The 19,032-nt window shown below is 43.7% G+C and overlaps 1 protein-coding gene across 8 annotated transcripts in view; it reads left to right on the top strand.

The window, feature by feature from the left end:
• utrn (utrophin) overlaps positions 1 to 19,032 on the top strand; it is a 152,697-nt gene that overhangs the window by 71,241 nt on the left and 62,424 nt on the right. For 7 of the 8 annotated variants that reach the window (XM_072361730.1, XM_072361728.1, XM_072361729.1 and 4 more), the window contains one exon: positions 16,429 to 16,601. In XM_072361730.1, the coding sequence (XP_072217831.1) occupies positions 16,429 to 16,601 (173 nt within the window). Of the gene's footprint in view, positions 1 to 11,818; positions 12,450 to 16,428; positions 16,602 to 19,032 lie in introns of those variants that run through there. The other variant, XM_072361736.1, reaches the window with a different exon arrangement.

Here is a 19,032-nt window from a genome sequence, read left to right on the forward strand (position 1 = left end):
TGATATTTCATGATTCACTCAAATTCGCACTCACCGCACTTTTCCTCAAATGTTCAATGATGATCATTTGTAAGATTAATTCATACATTAATAGAAGGCTCCTGTTAACATTATGCCACATTACTACATGTCTGTTTGTGTTTGTCAAACTGTTTTTAGTGGTTCCCACTTATTGTATGCACTCGGAAGCCGTTGACTGGCCAGAAATGATTGAAAATCGATGTTTATATCAGAGGCAGTGGCAATCTAAAAGTTACAGTTGGTGCATCTATTAGTGGATTGTTCCCTGCTTCTGGGAAACGAACCAAGAACGCTGACCCAATGTGATGAGCAATGGTCACAAGTGTGGATATGAAAAATGCTAATCCCATTTGTCGTATAAAAATAGTTTGGGAGACACTGGATGGGTCGTGAGTCAGATCTTCTTTAAGTTAGGGTTAAGAAATGTAACAGCGCTCTGGTTTTTATGGATTTATTCTGTGGTTGGTTTATCTCCTCTGTTTGGACACGTGACAGATTCACAGCCTATGATTCCTGGTTTATGATTTAGTATATTAATGACAACGGTCTTGATTAATACATTGTTCTGCCCCCACTTCAGAGGTCATATGGCAGCCCTCACTTTGTAACGTCACTGGCTCACTGTGCGACCCTGCGTGATTCACACAGGGAGTACAGAAAGAGGATTAACATATATTTGCAGTCACGGGGCGTGCTTACGTAACGTTTGTGTGTCCATCCGTGCTGTTTGAGAGATGTGTGTCGTTGCCTCCGTCCGGTTAGCCCTGTCTGTGTGTGTTTGCCGCCGCCCTTTTTACACCCTCTCATCTTCATTTGAACTACTGAGCCGTGACAGATGCAGCAGAGGCCCAGATGAACATGAATTGTTCCCTTTCGTTTCTCCTCATTCCTCTCATTTTCCTCCCACTCCTCGTGTCTCTGCTTCTCAGTGAAGCAGCTGTTTGTTTAGTATCGTTCACCAACTTCCTCAGGGTAGCGCACATGTCCCTCAGTTTAAAGCACATACTACAAGACATTTAGACTCCTGCACACCCTGCAGAGGCTCGTGTGCTCACTGACATGTTTTTCTTTAGGCAAACGACAAGTAATCTTGCATTGTTTGTGTCTCCATTTGATTAAACCAAATGAGCTTTCTTTGCACCCAGGAGTCTAACTCGCCTTACAACTCTAGCTCTGTTTGATCAGTCGGGGAGTCTGGAGAGGAGAAAAAGGTGCAGACAGATCAAACTGGAGGATGTGTACATCTTTGCGAAAGCTGAAAATGTTTTCCCTCTGTGCAAATCAAGCTGAAAAGGAAATTTCTGTCTTTTTAGGCCACTCACAGGCTTTCTGATCTTGATGTTTCTCCCAGCATCTCCCCTGTCCCTGGCACACTCATTTGAATAACCCTCTGGTGTACTTGTAAGGGCAAGTTCAAAGCTGTGTCACCATGTCCTCTCTGCGTACATTTGACTGAGAGCAGACTGCACTTGCCCTGATTTCCTCAGCGAGGTCGCGTAATGCGCAGAGAGAACAAAGTTGGAGGGAGTTGCTCGTCTTTTCCTGTCGCTTTATTTGCTGTGTTTATCATACACTTAGTTTGGTTTCAAGGGAAGCAAACTTGCCGTGTCATCAGTCTTTTTTTGGGTCTAATCACAGAAGAGACTAATCCTTTATAATTGGTCTTGTCAGTCAATGTGCTGCCTTCTAGAGATTTTGCTTCCAGTTCACCGGTCTCTGAAAAAATTGACACCGTGCACTGACATTATTTTCTGCTGTGTGCTGACTGGACATGTTCAACTGCAAATTTGAGAGCCTCTGACCAGTCCTTCGGTGTTTTGTTGTATCGTCTGTGATTTATTTAAAGTGTCGATGTCCTCCATTTTGGAAAATCCCTTGAAATCAATTTTCTTTTGGACTTCCCCTTTTGTGAAATAGCGGCGAAGCCACCCAACAGATGACAGCAAATGTTATTCCAGGACAGATTTTTGGTGCATCACGACTATTGGTTTGAATGACGTGATGATGTTGAATAGATTCATACATTCTCATACTGACCTGACATCTGCTGTATGTCTCTGTACCTTCATTTGTCCGGCAGTGACTCGGTGTCCACTCGAATGAAGGGGATGGAGTTTTATTAGATCATCCCCTGTCCCGTCACTGGATGATAAACTGTGTACTGGATGCATGTTTGTGTGGAATGTCACAGAAAAGACTGATGCTGGTGTACCGAACAGGGTGTGGCTTCCATGTATAAATAGATGGTAACTTGTGATGGAACAGCAGCAGTGATAAATGACGCTCAGTTTTCCAGATGCTCCCCCTAAAACAATATGACATGAAATGCCTCCACAAAAGACAACCAATAGACCCATAAAATACCTCGATTAAAGACGTATAGATTGTCTGCTGTGTGTTTTTTTGTAACTGTATCTTGTTCTATCTGCTGTGTGAGCTCTGAGTTCCTGACCTTTTAAAGCTGTTTTTAATTTTTTGCCAGATTAACGACGCCTTTGCTCTGCATTCGTTTTTCAGCCCATGGAAGAACCTACTTTTTTGGCGGTCGTCACACGTGGCTCAAATGTGTGACATTAGAAGTCATCCCAGCTCAGTAAATGTTCAGAATTTAATTTACTCTTCAGTTAGTGTCCGACAGAGGGAGTCTCACAAGCAGCAGATACCACGCTGTTTGTGGAATGAGGCGTGTTGGTTAATAGTGTGATAAATGATTGCGGGAATTTCATGTCAAAGATTTGGTCAAATAATAAGGGACATCTTTTTATGAAAGATAGTGTTTTTGTAGCAGTATAAAAGAACATACTGTACCTCATGGACTTCTAATTTAACCTTGTTTTTATAGTTGCTCCTGCTTCAGTTTTGAATAGAATATCTGGGAAATGCTTTTGCTTGTTTTGTTGTCGGCTGCTTTGACAGAAAATGATGGCGAATACCATTAGTGACAGCAGAGCAGCAGAGCAGCCCAGCAGCCTGCGTTGATGGTTTGCATTGCTCAGTCCTCCAGCAGAAGTGTATTGGTCTGGAGAAAAACGATTCTTCTCCAGGAGAGGATGAGTAGTGCCGGCAGGTTTGGAGATTGTCCTGTCCCGACTTCAGGTTTCATACTCGCAGAGCTGGAGCTGATCCCTCGAGAGAAATCTAATAAGGGCACAGAGAGACGGAGTATCACTTTCCTGAAGATTATTCATGCCATCTTCTGTCTGTGTGAGAAGTCAGGAGGGAATTACCAGGATGTGGGCTAGTGAGAAGAGAGAAAATGGGCACAGGTCATTCATTTAAGCATAAAAATCTTTATTGTAACGTCTTGGGAATATCGCCTTTTCTGTCGCTGATGTCTGTGGAAATGAAGAACTCTGTGTCCTGTGGTCCGCGTGGTTTCTCTCACGCCCCCCCCCTTGTTTTTTTTTTTTTAATCATAGACCATAGAGTATGTGAAAAGTGTCTCAGCGATCATCCATAGGAGGTGAAAGTCGTATGCGAAGTTGTTGCACTCTGCAAAGCGCCTGTGGGAGCAGTCTGCCGCTGAACACTGATGACATTCATCAAAACTTGTAATGGCTTCTCGGTGGGAGACCGAATATAAACTCCAGACATGTTCCTGGGAATTGAAGCCGTTTAAACCAAGGTAGAGCTATGCTTCTGCAGCGATGACGCTGGATCAAATCTAATCTGAATCTGATGGGTACACTGGATATCCGGGTGCAGCAGATTACGCACCATTAGATCCGTAATTTCAGGTAAGCGGCAGTAATTGGGTTCAAACCTGTAGCCGGTGAGAGCAACATGTGCCCAACGTCAAGACAGGTGTGGAAGTAAAGGGAGGTTTTCCATTGGAAGAGGGCAGTTTAAGAAAGGGAGGCAGACAAATGAAGACAGACTCCAGCCAGAGTCATGCGTGAGTGATGGGTGAAGTAATTGAGCACAGCACGACAGAAAACACGGGAAGGCTATAGAGGGAGACAGCTCGCCTACAGTAAACATTCCAGGAAGTAATAAGCCAGCCATCAGGCAGTTGTTGTGGTGATTGGAGCTGAGCGGGAGGGCAACTTGTGGAGGTGGATATCTTACTCACTTTCCCTGAACAATAAACTAACAGGGAGGTGGAGATGGCGGATAAAAGATGAATGAGATGGAATATCAAGGACTTAATATGAGCAGAGCAGGAAGACGAGAATGACTGAGAAAGGGGGGGAGAAGTGTTTTATGAGGGGAAGGATCGAGAAGCTGGGGAGTAGAGGGAGCACACAAGCTTTATAATTAGAAAACTGAATTGAAATGAGAAGAACTCATCATACACTTAGGTGCCCACTATGTCAGTGTCACCGCTTCCTCCTGGGCCTCTGACTGCAGCACAGGTATTCCAAATACTCTTTATTGTGTATTCAACAAACAGTGCCGACTTGCTTTCTTCTGGCACCTTGACATGGGTCCTCTGGTGTTTTGCAAAGAATTCTTCGTGTTTGTTTATAGTTTGATGTAAAAGCCCAGGAAGTAATCACAGGAAATATACAGAAGGGAATGGAAGGTTTGGCGGTGATCCACATACCTTCACGACCCTGTCAGGGAGGTTATACATGCAATCTGATGTGTTGTGATTGGCAAAGACTTTGTAAAGGACCTGGTCTGTAGCAGCGTATGGATCCAAAATTCAAAGTTTAGTGTGGGGGAGCCTATCCCAGCTGTCATTGAGCGAGAGGCAGGGTACACCCTGGACAGGTCATCGTATGCCAAATTTAACTGAACAAGCATCAAGCAAACAAAGCAATAAAGGAGACTGCCGGGATCATTAAAGAACTGTTTAATGACGGATGCTGCTAAATCATCATCTTCGGTAAATCTTGAATGACCATGACCAGAGATCAGAAAAACGTTTTGTGGAATCAAATCAGTAGAACAAAAAAAGAAACTCACAGCAGTGTTAAACAGTGAAAGTGGGAGCATTTCCAAATGCACAATACAGAGAGTGTGGGAGGCAAATGAAGTGCAGCACACATAATTGATGCCTACCGTACGGGCCTGTGGAGGCAGTGTTGCAGCAGCTGGTCAGGTTGAGGTTCAGCAAAGTTATGAGGCCAGCTGAGTTAATTAAATTCCCAATAATTTCTAACATGGCAAAGCCAAGACTCACTGTACTGTATTTGTAAAAGAGTGGTTTGCTTTCACATAAAGTCCAGACTGTAACCTCATTCAAACCTGTGGGGATGTGCTGAGGAGGACTTGGGTGCAAAGATTCAAGATTCAACTCATTTATATGTACAGCCAATAAACCAACAGACGGTCGTATGTCTGCATGTTTCAGAGAAACTCAGCTATTTTAAAGCTTGAGCCTTTTCTGGTGAGTTAGATGGGTCTGATTAACTTTTTTGGTTCTCAGGGAACGTCACCGCTGTGGGCGGGTAGGTGGTGGAAACTACCGGGTCTTATCTTTCCTCTGAACTGAAGCGTTGTTGTTGAGTCCCACCCAGTGCCTGGTCCCTCGAGGACCAGACAGGAACCGTCTGCAAAGTGTAGTCGGGTCAGTTTAACCATTAAACCGTGTGCTGTTGGGTAAATCAGCCCAACATGAAAAATCCCTGCAGCTTTTCCCCCCTTACAGTGAAACGGTGTTGTCTTTCAATTAAGACCGACACCGGATTAAGTGGAATATGGGTTGTGGCTATTGATCCAAACAAAGTTCAATCAACGAGAAGCCCATTATTTATAGATTTTCAACTGTAATGAATCTCTAATTCCCAGACGTCATCTTGAAATCTCCCTGTGAGATCAATAGAGAAGTCATTTAAGGGTGCACAGAAGTTGTCAGATTATTTCATGCTCAGAGCAGGACTCCAACCAGCGAGGCCACCGCAATTCAGACTGTTCCCCTCCACCCAACGGTGTGAACTCTGCATGAAGTGTCTCAGAGAGGCAGGGGCTTAACGACATGTCTCACACTTCTGTTAAAGAAAAAAAGAAAAACAATACGTGAACAAGCAATAAGTTCGTGGAGGATGACCGTGATCCCTTTGTTCCTCAGCATGGTGTTTATGTTCCCCCCTCCGTGTGCTCCTTTAGGGCCAGGATAATGTTTTGAAGCTGAGGGTTAAATTCAGGGCGGAATCAATATTTATGAAGCAATTCTGGCAGAGTTTATTTTTCTTTTTAAAACCGCATGCAGTAGGAAGTAGCGGTTGAGCTGATGGAGGGATTTTTATGTGAGAGGATTTGTAGGTGGTGCTGTTGATCTCAGCGGGCGTGCGACTCAGTACACATACGTGATTATTGAGTGTGTGTGGGTTTTTTTTTTTGTGGTGGAGGTGGAGAAGGGGGATTTGAATAGACCCCCTCTGACACTATTTATTATTCCTTATTTTAGTTCACGGTCAAAGCGAAGGATTAAAATGGCTGCATTAAATCCTGCTGCATTCCTTTCATACCTTCAATGGCAAAGGGCCTCATTTCTCTGTACATTTTAATTCATTTCTAGAGAATACCGATGCCATTTAGTCTCTTTTCTTCTAGGGCATCAACATAGTGAGCAATCCAGCCCAATATGCCGGTTATTCTATAGACTTTTAAGCATCCATCTATTAGTGTTACATTTTCTCTAATCTTGTGACTTTCAAAAAAATAAAGCCAAGGTGAGACAATCTTTGATTAATGCAACACACTAATTAGTCCAGTCGCCTAACCTTTTAAGACCTCTTTCCCCACATCAGACGCAGCAGGTGTCGGGCTCGTGTGCTGAATCTACTGCCTGGCAGCAGCTTCAGAAACGATCGTGTCAAGCTAACTTTTTAACACGCAGACCACCGACAACGGTCGTTTGCCCACAAGAGGCGGAGCACCTCCTCCTTGGTGTGGAGTTGGGAGGAAACCGGTGGAGACGTGCCGTTGGAACAAAACGCTGATGAAAAGAGTGAGAGGAGGGCCGGAAGCCTTTGAACGGGATTGAGGAGCAGCGGAACCCTCAGCAGGTTGCTGCTTTTTAAAATTCAGTCAGTTCAGCACTTTGATACTCTTTCAAATTTAATGATTAGATTAAAAAAACAAACATTTTTTTGCTCAAAAAGCACTGCTATGTAGAAATTAGATAAATTCCTACTGTAAGCTGACACCTCTGTCTCTTGTTAAAGATTCAAACTGTAAGACTCGAGTGACGTGACACCAGGTTTTGTTTTTGATGCTCCAACTAAACAGTCGACTCTTTTAACTGCAACCAAATCTCCCCTCTGCTATGAATAAAGTTACCTAACCTTTCCTCCAATACGCTCTGTATGTATTTACATTGTGTAATTGGCTCCTTGTATGTATTTTCAGTATAAATGGGAGTTTTGCTGCACAAGGGATATCTCTCCCTCCTTATAAACATGCAAACATCATCCCAAAGCCACGATGTTCACTGTAAGCACCAGAATTAGCATCTAAGAACCTGTGCATTTACCTCCATCTTAAGGTCATCTCTGGGTCTTGTAGAAGCACAAAAAAAGTCTCCAAAATCAATGGTTGTTCACTGAACAACAGCACCCAGCGCTTGTAATCAATTTCCACTTTCCTGTCGAGGAGCCTGCGTATGATTTCTGGGATTTATTGCTTTTAATTGCGAAGGTATGGATTTAGAATGATCACTGCATGACCTGCATGACTCCAGTTGTCTTCTTCAGCGGGAGCTCTGGCACGCCAGCGAAGGTCAGCTGTCAATTGAATGTGCGGGTGAGGAGTTAACATTACCGGGAACACGCTCTCGTCCTGTGATTTTGCTATTTATATCACAATCGACTTAATCTTGTTTTTGTTTTTTTTTCCCGATAGTTATCTGGACTTCAGCAGACATGCAACTGTTCAAGTTTTAGACAAACTAGATTAGGGAGCTTTTTATCGGAGTCATGTGTGCGAGCCTCGTCAGGCGTAAGCATGTCATGCTGCCAGTGTCAGTGCTGGGCTCTGAGACTGCAGCATGGAAGAAAATGAATCATTTGTTTTGAGCAATACATCTGTCTTGGCAGCTAGTATGCATATATATATATATATATATATTTATATGTATGTATACCCTCTAGTCAATGTCGTTCTATTTTCTGCCTCTTTTTATCCATTTGTTCTCCTCCCCAGTGATCAGACACAAACCTAACCTTGTGTTGACAAATGCAAAGCGTGTGCAGGATGCACTGAGCCCCCCACTTAATGACCTTTGAGTGCACAGAAACTGCTACCACAGCACAATGGAAACTTGAACGCAGGGAACTGGATCAGAACCGGAAACTTCTTACGCACGGGAGGGGGGGGGGGGTTCTTTCATCTCCGCGGGCCCAATTTGTGCCACAGTTTGAAAGGCGTCATATTGCCAAATGAGCCGCACAAAAGAAACTCTTTCACATTGAGTAATTGCACACAGTTACGCGGACGTATCGGCGCCCTGATCTGCTCAGCGGGCGCTGCCCTTCTAACAGGAAGAGGTCATCGGTCATAACCTGAGACGCGGGGAGCGTCTTCACTGGATGCATATTATAGTGGAATGCTGCTGCAGCATTGATTTCTGAGACATTATACATGGCAGAGGCAGAAACCCTGGATTAGAGGGGATTGTAAAAACTTGTCAGGGGAGTAGCTATTAAGCTTTAGCGTGGTAAATAAGTCTGCTGTTAGAATCTGGCTGTGTGTGTGTTCACATTTGTGTTTGTTCACTCTGTGTTCATTTGTGATGCTGCGGTTCGGTTGCCCAACTTTGTTTATACGGTACTGCCTCTGCTCCCTCTTGACACCATCTGAGACAACAAACGGATCTGCTTGTGTTTCCTTGCTTTTAGATGTTGCTCTTCGACTCCTTCACCGTCTCCCTTTTGGCAGTCTTTTTCCATGTGTAAGCCAAAGTGAGACGTGGTTCTGTGAGTTTGTCTGATCATTTGTATTTTAGGCTCTCCTACTTTTCTTTTCTTTGAGTCAAATTGTTTTGATCTCTCTTACTGTCAGACTATAGAAAGAAAAAAGGCAAATTTAGATTCAACAGCCTTAGCAGCTGTACGAATGGTTGGTTTAGGTTTTCTCTTTTTCCATCCGACACCGATGCGATAAATGACCGAATTGCTCGAACCTTCAGGTTTAGATATCATTTACGATGTCCTTGATTTGTTAACAGTTTCTGCAGTTATGATGGCATTGATACATATTTGTACACATACACAGCGAGGAGTTTTTCCTCTCCGCTGTGGCCAGCAGCCCCGTGCATCCTCACAACAGGGACTTTCATCATGAACTTTTCTTGGAATTGCCATTTTACGGATACTGTCCTAATGAATTGTCCAACATTGAAGTGTATTGGGATGAATCGGATTTAAATGCACTCTAATTCGATTGAGTTGGGCTGTATTTCTTTGGGCTCGAACTGACCTTGTTTTATTTCTCTGTATCCTGCCCTGAGATGGCTTTTGTTGTGAATTGTTGGCATAAAGAATGTGAATTGAATGGTGCAGTTTTCGGAAAAAAAAGAGAACCTTGTTCAGTTTGAGTGAACGCTGAGTCACTGATGCGGAAAGGAAAGCTCTCAAATTCCATTCACTTGTTGTTGTTTTTTTCTTTTTACTTAGTTAAATGTCTCAACCTTTTCTCGGCTTTTCTCCGAATGCTCTGAAATTCCAGAAATGTGTAGTTATTGCTGCATAAACATCAGATTCTCAGACAGGTTTCTCATATGGCTTTCTTTTATCTACTTTTAGGAAAATCTTTCTCACTTACACATTTTCAACTTTTTTTTTCCAAGAATATGAGGGTTAAACTCTCAAACGCCGTCTTTATTTGACTTTTCTTGCGTCTTTGAAGAGTGTTACTCCTCAGCTTGTGCCAGTACGGTCTCTTTCTGATCAGTTGACACTATTTTTTTTTGCTCTCCTCTACTCGTTTTGCTTTGGGGATTGGAAGCGTTACCCCTGTAATGGTCCTAATCCGCTTAGTGATGTAACCCAGCTTTAACCCTCGCATCCTCTGCCCTGAGCTGCACATGTGAGCATTTGCATTCTTAACAAATGTCTGTTTTTGTGAATGACACCCTTTGAGCTGCTTGCCAAAGTCACAATTTCTAAACTCTTTAAGCCAAAGTCTTCAAGTACATTTCATCAGTTGTTTTTTTTTTTTCACTTTAATCTCAACTTCCTCTCCTCGTTGAATTAGTCATGCTTGTCGAATGTGCCGATTCCTGACAGTTGGTTTTACATCTTACTCTAAAGAAGCCCTCAAACAGAATTTATTTGTCAGTATAAATTAAAAGCACTGTTACAGGGCCTCAAATATGTAAATATTTTTAATTACCTAAGCGCACTTCAAAGTATTTGTCTTATGAATATGCAGGGTTGTATTGTGCCCCCCCCCCCCCCCTCATTTGACAGCCATCTGTCTGTGTGTCTTTGATGCACACCACATGTCTGCCCTGCTGTTCAAAATGCCAGCACACACACTCACACACACACTCTCAAGATGGCTTCTGCACACAGGTTTAATATATGGAATCAATTGTAATGCTTGATATTCTTTAAGGAACCACAGCTGGCATCCAAGACCCTACAGCGTTTAGCCCTCGTGCTTTCAGGGTCTGCAGGCGGAAGGTTTTTAAAATGTAGATCCCAAACCGCAAGGGATGTTTGAAGTTGTTTTTAGAAGTTGAGATTGTGAGAAGAGATGTGAAGAAAGTTAGTTGTTTAGATTAAAATGTACAGATGAGGTGATGATAACACCAGACAGCGCTCCATCGTGGATTCTCATTCTTTTCCACGTGTTTTAATCACTTTCCACCTGCGGTCCCAGTCTTCTGCCCTCGTCGTCTCACTAAAAACCCTTTCGGTCGGCCTCTCTCATTATTGGTGATGCTTCCATTTCCTCTTGGTCCTCGGCTTCGCCCTTTAGCCATTCTTACGTTTCCCCATAGTGAATGAATTTTGGTTTGTCTTTACTTTTCTCTGAAGCTCTCCCCCCTCTGCCGTGCTCCCAGCCTGTGCAGGCCTCAGGAAGTGGGTGTGTAGTGTGTTGAATTGGTTTAGGGGAGAGAGAGGTAGCGAGAGGAGGGGAAAGGGAGGATACTGATTAAAATAATAAACAGCTGTGTGATAGAGTGGGGCCAGTGGCCAGCAGGAACAAGAGCAACAGAGAAGGAGAGGCAACTGGGGGATACCAGCTTGGAAGTGTGCATGAAAAAGCCGAAGAGGAAAAGGTAACTTTGAAGGAAGTTTCCTCATCCTGAGGGGATGAGAGGACGAAGCAACTGCTTCTACTTCAGCAGACTAGGCGAGATAATCGGCGGAGCTCAGACTCAAAGAAGCTAGCAAGTCAGACTCCCTGCCCAGGATCGTGACATTGAGCCTGGAGGCAGCTCTCTGCGAACATGTGGCTCCAACAAAGAGAAGAAGGCATTCTTTGACTAAGTGGCCCAGTCATGGGAGTGATTAGGAGGGTGTGATAGAGCGAGACCAGACCGGGGCTGGAGACCTGAGGGGCGGCTAGAGAGGCAGCCACTGAGGTGGCTCTTTGAGCCTCTTTTACCTACACTCAGGGGAACGAGAGGGCAAACCATGTGCCTCTTTGTGCCGCCGTCTCTCTTCTTGAAGTGTGCAGGGTTGTGTGGCTGGCAGGAATAAAGCGCTTTTTATCTGAGTAATTGAGAACAACCGCCCTAGCCCTGCCCTGGGTTGGACTGCTAGACATCGTGTAAACAGCTTCCCTCATGCCCAGAAGGGAAGTGGGAGAAGGGAAGCAGTTCTGAAGAGGAGAGGAGAGAGGCAGACCTGTCCTCAATCACTGAGGTTTATATCAACCTAGTCGTCCCTCAAGACACAAGCTTTTATCTCACTCTGCAGACCTCCACCCAAGATTTCTTGGATTTCTTGGATTTCTCTCCCAGTTTCAGCGCCTGATTCCTGGTCAGAGGAACTCAACTGTCAGCCTCAAGCTGTGGCTTTGTGGAGCCTCCAGTGGCACCAGTCGTCACGTAATCCCACTCCCACTATGACTGCAGGGTAGCTGTGACCCTCCCCACTCAGCCCGGCCCCCCGTCAGAGGAGGATGCTACGGTCATGTCGTGGGATCAGGCGAGCACACACACCGGCACGCACGTATGAGTGCTGCCAAGGGGTGTGGGAAGTGTATAAATTGGCTGTTTTGGGACGGCGACCTGGATTTGACCCTTTTGCGTTTGAACTTTTTTCAAGAGCTGGGCTTCTCTTTTGGAAGATTGAAGATTGCTCAAGCTCTGGATTTACTAATGATCTGAATTCAGATTTTGAGGGTTCAAATTTTGATCGTAACCACTGGAGGACTTACCTGACTCACCGAACTCTTTAACCTCTTTCGACCTGAATGACAGTAAAGATGTAGAGACTGGAGGGAGTGGGAGGAGCCACAGCACACACTCCAGAATGATTGGCCTGAACTTTAACTTGCAGGAGCTCCTCAGAAAGTTTGAACAGGTACATAATTACAGATAATTTAGGTGCCTCTTTTATGACTCGCTTGAGCTTTGAGTTTCATAAAAACAAACTTAAACGCAGCAGACTATGAGAACAAAAGCAGCCAGCTTTCACTCTCCTTGTGCTTGTTCTAATAGACCTAATTTAGTCCGCTTTATGAAGTCTGAGCAGTCATTGGACTCGTTTAGAAGGAATAATTTTATCCTAGTGTGCTTTTCTGGTTAAGAATCGCTACCGTGCAGAAAGATTAATTGGTAGAATGAGACCCAGAGTCCTGGAATTAGTATGATTTGTCAAAGCAGACATTTACGTTAATTTGCTTTAAGGAGTGAAGACTAACATAATTGAACGCTTTAAAGTTAGGCTTTTATTTTCATTCAGCCACAGCTTAACTATGTGTTTCATGCCCATACCTGTGATAAAGCTGGAATTATAGTAGTTATATTTCCAGAGGGGACTGACACGTCATCTCTGTGCTTCAGCCAATTTCTATCACTCATTACACTGTGCATGGTATCCAGAGCCTATTAACCTTTCAGCTGATGTTCTTTTTGGTTATATGACTTGTGCCTTTAAGTGCCTTTTAGGTCTTTGTGATCTTTCTTTCTTTCTTTCTTTCTTTTTTTTAATGTCTGGAGTCACATCTTCCACACATCTATGAACATGTTCTCTCTTCCTTGTCTTCACATTTCATTTAAAGGCTTTCTACTTTGAGTTGTTCTGTGAAAGTTTGTGTGTAGGAGCTCCTTTGCCATGACTTAAAAACCCAACATGTAAGCCTAAATAAAAAACGTGAAACCCGAAGCAAACAGAGAACAGTTGTTGCTGACAGGATGACCTGTGACACACAAATATTTCATTATTTTTTTTTCCCCCTCTTAATTGATCTGTCACTACAGTTGATCACTTCAGGAAGCGCGCTCACATACACAAACAACTGGCATCAAGCAGTCATTCACTGCGTGAAATAAACTGAAAAGGGCTGCTTTGTAAATGAATATGTTTGCTTCTGTGTCCCCTCACAGCGTGTCCTTTCTGTCTTGTGAATGAATGCGTTAGTGTTTTTGTGTCTGTAAAGTTAACTTTATGTTGAAGTGCAGAAGAAAAAGGAAAGAGAAGCACTTGGGTAATGACTTGAAACGCAGCCAGCTGGCTCAGTAGCACTGTGTCTCCCTGTCTTTTACTCTCCGTGCGTCTATCCAGCTTCCTTTCTCTGTCTCACTCACTGTCTTTCTCGCTTTCTCCCCTCCGTGACCTTTAAGAAGCCGTGATTTTATGGGTGATTATCTTTGCAGATCAGAGTGGAGGGATTGGCTCCAGTCTTTGTTAAATGTCTATCGGTATTCGGTACATTGCAGCCCATTGCAACGGATGACTGTGTGTTAGTGTTTTGTGGGTAGTGTGGTCATGCTGTCTGCTTTTCACAAGAAAACTCTTATTGGAGTGTTGGAGCTCCATTCCTCTTGCTGTTCCAGCACTAGATCACGTCATGTCACCCTTTTCCCGACACCGTCTATGTCTTTCTGATATGTTGTTTGCGTGCTATGACTCAGTGATACGAAAGAAAAACCAACTTGGGGACCTATCCCAAATCTGAAATTTTAGTTGATAATCAATCGTAACGATCCATTCGCAATTATGCCGTAATTGTAAAAGGCCTGCTTAATAAGGAAGTGCTTGGTCTGCGGTACTGTGTCAAAGGGTTCCACATTTCTGAGTTACATCCACATGAATGCCAGAACCATAAACTGCACATAAAAGATGGATGTACGTAAACTGTACATAAAAGCCAGTGTGATGTCACCCATTTGTTAGCGAACTGCTGTTTTGGAACCTGCAGTTCAACATAAAGTAATTGTCACCATCATGGCTTTTTGTTCAGGCAGAATTTACAAGGGAAGAGAACGATATGAACAGACTGGAAAGAGCATGCTCAGTGCCCAGCAAGGATGTATAACCTGCCCCTCCCCAGGACCTCACTTTGCGGTAAAGAAGGGAGCAGTGGTCTACACATTATTCAATAAAGAAAACCGGATGGTAACAAAGCAATTCTTTCATAAAGTCAAAGAATTCTTTCTTCAGTTTTTAGTGTGTTTGGACCTAAAGAAAACGCCCCGGCGTTTTATTATAAACTAACACGCATCTTTTGTGTGTTTGTGTTTCTAAAAACATTTAAGCTTCATGCAGAAAAAGATAACAGTTAACATCACATTAATAATAACAAGAGTTCATGCGCAAAGCTGAAGAGCCAAACCAAAGAATGATCTCCATCACTGACAGACCTGATGCCAGTTCAACCGGTTGAATCTGCTGGAAAACACACTGAAGAAGAGGATGTCCACTGAAGGTTCCGAAAGTCGGTTTTCAGCTTGTTGTTAAAGAGACCGTATAAGAGGAAAAAAATGAGACAAAATGAATAAATAAAGCCAGATCAAAAGATACTTCTGTGCCAGGCTGTTCTAATGGTTTTATGATGTAACGTTGGGACATTTTAACACGAGCATATAAGGGTGTCAGATGCCTTAAGAAAGAACGGTCCGAAACATCACGGCAACGGTCCCGGTCCCACAGGCAATTCCACTTTCCATTCACTACATTTGGAAAAATTGATATGGCAGTTAAACACCTGCGAGATGGTTAACTAACTGCCACCGATGCTGGCAGCCTCTACTTTGTTTTCCTTCGGCGGAACTCATTACAATGCAGACAGCTTCACGGAGTAAACACACTTAGTTGCATTTGAGTGCATACTGCGACAACGTCAATCCATCTTCTGTCTGCTGCATCTCTGACGCGTGCTGAGAGCTGTGGGCGTTTTTGAGAACACCGCGGACACACAGAAGCATCCCTCCCTGAAAAGACGAAGGACTGACTCGTCCAGATTTGGTGACGTGGCATCGTAGAAACGGAAGCTGTTAAGAATCCCTCCTTGATTTTGAGAGGCACACATCGTCTTCCTTTTGCAGTGATAACTCGAGACCGACAGAAGTACCTTCACGCCAGCTTTGTTTCTCCGTATTTTGAGTTGTAATGAGATGACCTGCACTGCTCACTTCACCTGTCAGTGCTTCGATGCTGTTAATACTTGATGTACAGTATGTTCATCATCCAGTTTCCAAAAAAACTAATCTGTCTTGTCTTGACATAAGGTGCTAAAAATGAGTGATTTTACACAAAGTGTCCAGAATTGTTTCTTCACCACTGTACGGTTGTGTATTTACACCATAGGTCTCAAAGCACTTTTTCTTTCTACACTAGATTAGTTCCAGTTTCAAATCCGTCTCTGTGCTCCAGGCACTGTTACTCATAGATATATATATCGTATTGGAGTCTTTATCTTCAGTTGAAATAGTTTAAACTTAGGGACATCCCAGTAGAGCAGAATATGGAGCAGTCTTACACATCTAAAAATAAAACATTGACAGGATCCTTTGCCCCCCCCCCCGTGGTTCAACCCGCTCACTAAAGCACTCTCACATACCCTCTGAGAAGTGGTTGTGTGATTAAGATTTATTTTCACATGAAAAAATCCCGCTGTAACATGCTGTTAAATGTGACGGTGACACACAGACACGCACATGACATTTTGGAATAGGACTCCACTGGAAGTATTACGCTGCATACAATTAGCAACGCTTGCTTTGGGGTAGCCATCATATAACCTTATACAGCATTAGTATGGAGGCAGACATTTCTTTGGAAATTGCTCCCGGGTGGGGTGGACCTGGCAAGTCGGTGAAGGCCTAGGAGTTCAAATCTTTTTAGTCAAAGTGCCTTCAGGACATTGCATGGAAATAGAAAATTCTCTGCCCACTGGAGAAGTGTGGAGTTTGCCACTCAAGACAGCCTAGGTGACCGTGACATCCAGTTTAGGGTGAAATGAACCAACTTTACTGCTGTCTGTGACTGTGTGCATTTGTTCAGACTCTGAAGAAGCAAACCCACCTTTTTTCTTTCTTTCTTTCTTCTGTATTCGTAGGACATCCAGGCTGAGATCGATGCCCACAATGACATCTACAAGAGTGTGGACGCCAACAAGTCGAAGATGGTCAAAGCATTGGGCAGCTCAGAGGAAGCTGTGTTCCTCCAACACAGACTGGATGACATGAACCAACGCTGGAGCGACCTGAAGGCAAAATCAGCCAACATCCGGTCAGTGCACCTCTGTCCAGAACTCTCTATTTCTTTCAACCGTTCTTTTGGATCAGACCAATGAGCTTTTTTGCTCATTTGCTGCTCTCACCTCTGGAGAGAACAGAGTCACAGGCTTTACTGCCAAAGGCGACAAGCCTTTTTGCTACCCTGTAACTCTTGTTTGTAGTAGCATTGTGTCCAAAGCCAAAATTATACTTTACCTTTAAGGCCTCGCATTCCAGTAGCCTCACTTCCCAGATACTCTACCACATATGGCGGCAATGTGTTTGCATGGCACACTGCATTGCACAAATATAACTGCCCTGCCCCGAACAGCGAGTTTGTTGGTCTAAACTGCAGTTTGGTGCAGACACGTGCGCAAGCATGAATGCTCACACAGGCTTAGGTTACTTATGGAGGGTCAGAATGAGTATTGATCTGACGGTGAAGAATAAATTTGGCTTGAGAACGGGCGGAAAATTGCACGTCTGCCGAGGTGGGCGGTTTCCATCACTGCCAGTTGGAGCCAGCGACTTCTCATAACTAGTGCAGAGTTCTTACAGGGAGGAATGAAAGCCTACCGTTCATACTGAGACTTGTCTATGCAGCAACGCTCAGCAGCTAATTGGAATGCTTGAAACGCCACAATTCAAAGGGAAAACGAAAACAAGTAAACACTCAGAATAGTAGAAGCACCTAGATTGGCATCACTGTTTAGTTTGGTTGAAGCAGGAACGTCAATAAAGCATTTTATATACGAATTATGATGAGATCTGCTCCCCACAGCTGCTTCATAGCGGATCCGAATTTCTCTCCTTTAGTTCATTTTAATGAATGTGCAGCATCCAATTTGAGAAGTGCTGCACCAGAGCACAGGGCCATTACATGCGGTCCCCGTTGTGTTTACCTTAATTACATTACATGAAAACAGCACCAGGTATAACTGCACACATCTCCATACACATCGCGCTGCTGGGCTTAAACTGCCAGAGACTTTGTTTACCTGTTGCTCATTAATCCCACACATAACGCTTTATCTAATAAATCTCTCTGCTTGTGATTTAGTCTTTAAAGTCAGCAAATGTATTTAAAAGACAGCAACTTGTGTGTGACCTTTTCAGATATTACATGACTATTTATGGCACGAGATAAGGCAGAATCTGGTTCAAACATCATTCGATGGATGTCATTATATCAGCCGTTTCACCAAGCTGTATCATATTTGCTTCTTTCAACACTGATCTCAAAACCCACAGCTGTCTGCAGAACTGTGTGCTCATATTGTTGCACCCTGCATTCCCTCCGACAGCAGCACAATTTCCCTTCGAAGCAAGAACTCCATTTGTTGAGTTTTTCTACTACGATACTTCACTCTGATTAGTTCATCCGTTTCATTGCGGTGAGACCGCTGATATGATCGGCTCGGAGCATTTGGCTCCTGTTCGCTCTCCTGCACATATGCGAGTTAAAACGGTAGATGCACTTGACACAAAATATTTCTCTATCTGCATTTGTTGTTGAGATTGTGCTCTGGATCCAATATAAAAGAAGCTAAAGTATTTGTTAAAGGGCATGTTTTCATCAAAATCACACAAAGCGCATCGAGAGCTAAGCTCAAACCAAGGCCACTGCACCAATACTCAGCGCCGTTGACACATCTCACTTGTTGTGTGACGAGTTATAGCTCATGACAAGGCAGCCTCGTCCAATTCATGTTCAAACACCGCTCAGATATCACAGATTCATTGAAAAGTTTCAAATGTAATCTTCTCACAAAGCCGCGCAGTAGCTCTAGAGTCCACCATGGAGCACAGGGATGAAATACTGCTCCTAAAGAACCAAAGAGCCAGCACAATGGCACATAAACTTCGGACGACACAAATACAGTGTCAGCCACAACCTTGGCATAAATAAAAAAGATTGGTGATATGCAGAAGTGTTGACGGTGAAGAAAGCGAAGGTAAAAGTGGAGATGACAGGGCCAGATGGAGATGTTCAAAGACCAAGAAGAGGAGGAGGGGAGGGGAGGGTAAGTGGAAGTGGCACAGACGCACCGCAAAGCTACAGTGGCGGAGGGAAAGGTTAGAGGGACTAAAGACAGATCAGGAGAGAGCGAATTAAAGTGCTGACAGATATTTTGCTTTGAAAAAGGTTTTAGTTTGAATATATGGGACTGAGTGAGGGTGAAGGCGCAGACATGATAAAATAGACTTGTAGCACAGAACGACAAGCAAATGGAGTGCATGCGTGGGTGGTGGGACACTGTTTGTTGATTATATACCGCCCAATTATGCCTTAATTGCACTACATGTGTAATTAAAGCTACCTCGTCAAGCAGAAATATGAAGCAGAGTGTTCAGATACATTATGCTCAAAGGAGAGGAGAAAAACAAATTGCTTATCAACACATATTGCATTCTACCACCTACAGAATTAGCTGCCAACTATG

This window comes from Leuresthes tenuis, unplaced genomic scaffold (genome assembly GCF_036924035.1).
Source record: "Leuresthes tenuis unplaced genomic scaffold, fLeuTen1.0.hap1 SCAF_13, whole genome shotgun sequence".
Classification (NCBI taxonomy): Eukaryota; Metazoa; Chordata; class Actinopteri; order Atheriniformes; family Atherinopsidae; genus Leuresthes; species Leuresthes tenuis.